The sequence below is a fragment of the Osmerus mordax genome, chromosome 3 (genome assembly GCF_038355195.1).
Source record: "Osmerus mordax isolate fOsmMor3 chromosome 3, fOsmMor3.pri, whole genome shotgun sequence".
Taxonomy (NCBI): domain Eukaryota; kingdom Metazoa; phylum Chordata; class Actinopteri; order Osmeriformes; family Osmeridae; genus Osmerus; species Osmerus mordax.
In genome coordinates, this window is record NC_090052.1 from 4,868,523 (window position 1) to 4,874,966 (window position 6,444).

Below are 6,444 nucleotides of genomic sequence, written 5' to 3' on the forward strand. Positions count from 1 at the left end.
CAGATCATGTGGAATTAGCTGCAACACTGTTAGTTATGGTATACTCGTAGCTTCCAGCAGATGTCGCTGTTGAGTAAAGGTTTCGAGCGTTTCAAAGGCCACGACTCTAATGTTTCAATTGAATTGATGTTTCGAAAAGCCTCGATTTGCCCATCACTACCCGGATGGCGCACTGCAAATGGTCAAAAATGCAGTGAAGAAGAGAAGGAGCCCTTTCAGCAGCTTTTCATTTCATCAGAGAATGTCTAATATAGTATAATATATGTCGAACACACCTAATCAAATTTACGTCCGTCACTTCCCGCCAAGTGGTTAACTTAACCCTTGTGTTATCTTCGGGTCATTCTGACCTATCAGTCATTGTGACCCACCGTCGTATTGCGACAACTTTACCGCATACAAAAACAAAGTGAAGCATTTTCTTTTAACCGTTGGGCTGTCTCAGACCCCCCACATTGCGAAGGTTAAAAGAAAATTATTTTGATTTGTTTTTGTATTGGGTAAAATTGGGTAAACACAACGATGGTTCGTTATGAACCTTTGGATCATGTGACCCGAAGGCAGCACAAGGGTTAAGTGTTCCATTTGAGACAGCACTACTCAGCAACGGAGTGCACTACAGATGTAAGTGCACTGTATTGCAGCTGGTCTCAATCTTGTAAAATGCTATCATAAATATTTCAGAAGCAAACGGCGAGTTCAAAAACAAACATAACGAAATAATTGGATGTTGAAAGTAATAATTATACAATTTCCGAGTCGGATTGGCATGAGCTCATCAGCACTAAATTGACCAAACAAATTGCCAATTGGGAGGATCCACGTGTACAAACCCCTGTACTCGCAACAATCACTGACAAAGTCACTTCACGTCTAACGATGATCCAACTGCACTTCAGGTGCGTTGGAACGAAGGCTTGCCCACCTCAAATTGGATTGGTCGTCCAATTTGAAAGAGCATCTTAAAGCTGTGCGAAATGTGTATTGATATTATGTTGGTAGGGCGGCATCGAGAGGCTGTTCAACATGGTGCCGTGGAATAATGCTCAGTTTTGCATCTTAGTACTGAGGACTTTGACCTCTTTAGTAGCAGTTTCCTATGGAAGTATTAGAGATGGGAGCACATTTAGGTTAACAAATGAAGAGACCGATCCGACGGCATTTGGGACCAAATTTAAAAGAGACTTTCTTCGTGACGCGAAAGAGTCCACTCCGACTGGCGTCATAACTAGAAACGGCTCTCTTGCCTTTGATTCAGATGGTCGGGAGGCTAACCAAACCAGAGGCATGGCTTGTGAGTATACACAATATCCCTCAAGTTGGCAAACGTGTGTTTAGCGGTTCCTCCAGTATAGTAACTTAATCCCTACTGTCTTAGCTCGGCACCTGTTGATGAACGCTAAACTAAATCGCATGGGACCTTCGGTGCAGTGCGCTGATGATGCTATGACCTTGCGGGTCAAGGGAGGGAAGACTCCCCATTTTCTGGTTGACAATGGTGAGATCAATGATGCATTTCTGTGGTGTTCCGGTGAGAACGGCGAGTAGTTTGATCTGAGAATCTGCTTTCTGCAGGTGATGGGACTCTCATTCCTGTGACTCGGATGCCTTCTCAGTGTGGATTCATTTTGAGAAGGTCACGCAGAGATGTGCTTTTTGTAGCTCCATACCAAGGCTGCCATGTTACTGAGCAGGTAATTCTTAATGAAGGAATGGCAGACTAAACACACCCCTCTCTTTATTTGGTTGAATTTGCGAAGTGGCCTACTCTTCCAACAGGGTGGTGATCATGTACTGCATCTAAAGCTGTGGGGGGAATCCATGACAATGTCTTGTCCTCTTGCACCTCCTCGCCTGTCAGTCTCCTGTCTCCGAAAAGGCATGGTGTTGAATATGGGTAATATTGAAGCAGATGCACTCTCTGTAAAAGGTACATTTCAGCAGTTGCTCTCATTTTTGGAATCAAAGTTCATGTACTGTATTTCAACAACCATTTGCTAAATGACTAATGGTTAACTCTTAAATTTAGTCTCAAACGTATGGGAGCCCCTGCTGTCATCTAGACAACTTTGTGGATTTACTGTGGCATCGCATTCTAGCAGATTGATGATCAGGGCTCCTTACAAAGAACCCTGCGTCAAGATGGAGGTTTAGTGCCAACTTCTGATCACAAATATGTGTACGGTATATTTGGGTCTTCCACTAATGCTTTTGTGTTTACAGGATGAGGTCTATGTTCTTGTCCTGCTGATGAATGGCCAACGGTTTGCAGTATCCTGCATATCTCCACCTGGTGCTCCGAAAACAACTGATCCCCTGACACCAGACATTCTGCCTTACCCTCAGTTTCCTGGGCTGCCAGGTTCCCCCAGCTCCCCTCAGTTACCCGGGCTCCCCGGCTACCCTCAGTTTCCCGGCCTGCCAGGTTCCACCGGTTCCCCTCAGTTTCCCGGGCTCCCAGGGTATTCAGATTCTGAGTCAGTAGAGCTTCCTCCATACCCTGAGTTCCCTGGACCATTCCCAATGACTGCCACTACAATAGCTGCACCCACTGGCCCCCAGACACCAGACCTTCCTTACCCCCCTTTCCCAGGCTCCCCTCAGTTTCCCGGGCTGCCAGGTTCCCCCGGGTCCTCTCAGTTTCCACAGCTGCCAGGTTCCCCCGGCTCCTCTCAGTTTCCCGGGTCCCCTCAGTTTCCACAGCTGCCAGGTTCCCCCGGCTCCTCTCAGTTTCCCGGGTCCCCTCAGTTTCCACAGCTGCCAGGTTCCCCCGGCTCCCCTCAGTTTCCCGGGTCCCCTCAGTTTCCACAGCTGCCTGGTTCCCCCAGCTCTCCTCAGTTTCCCAGCTCCCCTCAGTTTCCACAGCTGCCAGGTTCCCCTGGCTCCCCTCAGTTTCCCGGGTCCCCCGGCTCCCCTCAGTATCCCGGTCTGCCAGGGTCCCCTCAGTTTCCCGGGCTGCCAGGTTCCCCTGGGTCCCCTCAGTTTCCCGGGCTGCCAGGTTTCCCCGGTTCCCCTCAGTTTCCCAGGCCCCCAGGGTCTTCAGATTCTGAGTCAGTAGAGCTGACTCCATACCCTGAGTTCCCTGGACCATTCCCAATGACTGCCACTACAATAGCTGCACCCACTGGCCCCCAGACACCAGATCTTCCTTACCCCCCTTTCCCAGGCTCCCCTCAATTTCCAGAACAGCCAGGGTCCCCTCAGTTTCCCGGGCTGCCAGGGTCCCCCGGGTCCCCTCAGTTTCCCTGGTCCCCCGGCTCCCCTCAGGTTCCTGGTCTGCCAGGTTCCCCTGGCTACCCTCAGTTTCCAGGGCTGCCGGGTTCCCCCGGCTCCCCTCAGTTTCCGGGTCTGCCAGGGTCCCCTCAGTTTCCACAGCTGCCAGGTTCCCCCGGCTACCCTCAATTTCCAGGGCTGCCAGGTTCCCCCAGCTCTCCTCAGTTTCCCAGCTCCCCTCAGTTTCCCGGTCTGCCAGGGTCCCCTCAGTTTCCACAGCTGCCAGATTCCCCCGGCTACCCTCAATTTCCAGGGCTGCCAGGTTCCCCCAGCACTCCTCAGTTTCCCAGCTCCCCTCAGTTTCCCGGTCTGCCAGGGTCCCCTCAGTTTCCACAGCTGCCAGGTTCCCCTGGCTCCTCTCAGTTTCCCGGGTACCCTCAGTTTCCACAGCTGCCAGGTTCCCTTGGCTCCCCTCAGTTTCCCGGGTCCCCTGGCTCCCCTCAGTTTCCCGGGTCCCCTGGCTCCCCTCAGTTTCCCGGGTCCCCTGGCTCCCCTCAGTTTCCCGGGCCCCCAGGGTCTTCAGATTCTGAGTCAGTAGAGCTTCTTCCATACCCTGAGTTCCCTGGACCATTCCCAATGACTGCCACTACAATAGCTGCACCCACTGGCCCCCAGACACCAGACCTTCCTTACCCCCCTTTCCCAGGGTCCCCTCAGTTTCCCGGGCTGCCAGGGTCCCCTCAGTTTCCCGGGCTGCCAGGTTCCCCTCAGTTTCCCGGGTCCCCCGGCTCCCCTCAGTTTCCCGGGCTGCCAGGTTCCCCTGGGTCCCCTCAGTTTCCCGGGCTGCCAGGTTCCCCTGGGTCCCCTCAGTTTCCCGGGCTGCCAGGTTCCCCTGGGTCCCCTCAGTTTCCCGGGCTGCCAGGTTCCCCTGGGTCCCCTCAGTTTCCCGGGCTGCCAGGTTCCCCCGGGTCCCCTCAGTTTCCCTGGTCCCCCGGCTCCCCTCAGGTTCCTGGTCTGCCAGGTTCCCCTGGCTACCCTCAATTTCCAGGGCTGCCAGGTTCCCCCAGCTCCCCTCAGTTTCCCAGTCTGCCAGGGTCCCCTCAGTTTCCAGGGCTGCCGGGTTCCCCCGGGTCCCCTCAGTTTCCCGGGCTGCCAGGTTCCCCTGGGTCCCCTCAGTTTCCCGGGCTGCCAGGTTCCCCCGGGTCCCCTCAGTTTCCCTGGTCCCCCGGCTCCCCTCAGGTTCCTGGTCTGCCAGGTTCCCCTGGCTACCCTCAATTTCCAGGGCTGCCAGGTTCCCCCAGCTCCCCTCAGTTTCCCAGTCTGCCAGGGTCCCCTCAGTTTCCAGGGCTGCCGGGGTCCCCCGGGTACCCTCAGTTTCCCAGGCTGCCAGGGTCCCCTCAGTTTCCCGGGCTGCCAGGTTCCCCTGGGTCCCCTCAGTTTCCCGGGCTGCCAGGTTCCCCCGGGTCCCCTCAGTTTCCCAGGCCCCCATGGTCTTCAGATTCTGAGTCAATAGAGCTGACTCCATACCCTGAGTTCCCTGGACCATTCCCAATGACTGCCACTACAATAGCTGCACCCACTGGCCCCCAGACACCAGACCTTCCTTACCCTTTTTTCCCAGGTTCCCCTCAGTTTCCAGAACAGCCAGAGTCCCCTCAGTTTCCCGGGCTTCCAGGTTCCCCCGGGTCCTCTCAGTTTCCCGGGTCCCTTCAGCTTCCCCGGCCACTCTGCGTTAACGCTGCCCTTTTCAGACTTAAAGGAAAGAGGGGTAAGCAGATGGTCCAGCCAGTGTATGACATAATGTTCAAGGACGATGCTTCCCTTCAGTCGAGTGTTACACCGGCTACAGCAGGTACCTCCAAGTCTTCCACTTTTAGTGTGGAGGACCAAAGAAGGATTCCTGGCTTTGGGTCTCGCAGTAGGGATGCACTCCCTCCACCTGCTCCCGAGAACTCGTAGCAAGTGACTCAACAATTCTTACTGACGTAATTGTGCAACTTGACTTCAACTTTTAATAAATTCTCACCTTTACACTGATTTACTGGTTTGCAAACTTTATTTTTGCTGGATGCAATTGTATATGGCTTGTTGGTGATCACACTTATCCAAACATTGTTTTACACTTGTTGGGTGTTTGACATGCAGTTCTGCCAGCTTGATTGTCATGAGTCCTTAATTTTAAATTCACAGCTCAATTGGTTAAAGGACCTTTTCACTCTGGATTGGACCAGTAGTTGAGTTTCCAGGGTAGTGTTAAGCACCGCGATTTGACTTTCTGGACAATATTGAATTGGGTTTCCGTAGACAAACCATAGAAAAATGGCAAATGTTACTGTATAATTGCGTAGGCCTGCTTCCACCTTGTATGCTTAATCTTTACTGGAAGAGGTGTTTTACCAGGTATAAGAAACGGCAGCTTTGCGGTTCTACACCCCATGGTCCTTTGGTATGCAAACATGGTTGTTGTCTGTTAATAAATGGAGCTCAGAATTAGTGTAAAAGCAATGTCACAAGGCTCATAACTTTAGCACTTCTTGCAGCCTCCAAATGATTTGGAACTAACTGTAGAAAAAGGACAGTTCAGATTTGTCTGAAGTCTTGCATACCTTTTTGGTTGCATGTTTTTGTTGGAGTAAGCCTTATATTAACAGTAACCACAATACTTAATCCTAAAGTAAAATGTGTAATTTGTCATGTTGAATGGCAAATCATTAAATACAGAATGAAATTGTATTTCAATGTTCATGTAGAGCATTATATTTAATTCACTTTATTGATCCTGAAGGAAATTAAAGTTGTGACACTACTTCCCTGCTACATTAACCATGAGTCAAAATTGTTTACATGAATGCAGTTTGAGAACCTCCCATCAAAACGGTCACATCACTGCATGATGGCATATGCATCCTTACATATTTCAGGACATACGAGATTAAAAAGGTCAATTTTGTCAACATATTGAACTATATTGAACCCACATATAATATGCTGTATTTGCCTTGATACCTTGAAACCTAAGAATGACTATAAAGCTTTAAACAAAGCCATATCCCTTTTCACAGTTTGTTTGTAGTCATGTCTTCAACAGCCCTCCACCCCATTAAAGAGTTGACCAAGACACAGCACCACTAATCAGTCGTTGAGTTCATGAATATTATTGGGACTTTGAGAAAACCTTCCTCCATAACTCGCACTACTGACCCTGGCATTAGTGTAACGGTGTAGCACTAG

The 6,444-nt window shown here is 51.0% G+C and overlaps 1 protein-coding gene across 1 annotated transcript; it reads left to right on the forward strand.

Moving 5' to 3' along the window:
- The first annotated feature begins 1,248 nt into the window (after positions 1 to 1,248).
- Positions 1,249 to 5,250, forward strand: LOC136939723 (collagen alpha-2(IV) chain-like). The gene is made up of 10 exons (XM_067232214.1): positions 1,249 to 1,294; positions 1,379 to 1,498; positions 1,576 to 1,694; positions 1,780 to 1,930; positions 2,030 to 2,148; positions 2,224 to 2,620; positions 2,657 to 3,256; positions 3,473 to 3,590; positions 3,718 to 3,803; positions 3,920 to 5,250. The coding sequence occupies exons 1-10, from the start codon at positions 1,288 to 1,290 to the stop codon at positions 5,170 to 5,172; spliced, it is 2,970 nt and encodes a 989-aa protein (XP_067088315.1). The 5' UTR covers positions 1,249 to 1,287; the 3' UTR covers positions 5,173 to 5,250.
- The last annotated feature ends 1,194 nt before the right edge of the window (positions 5,251 to 6,444 follow it).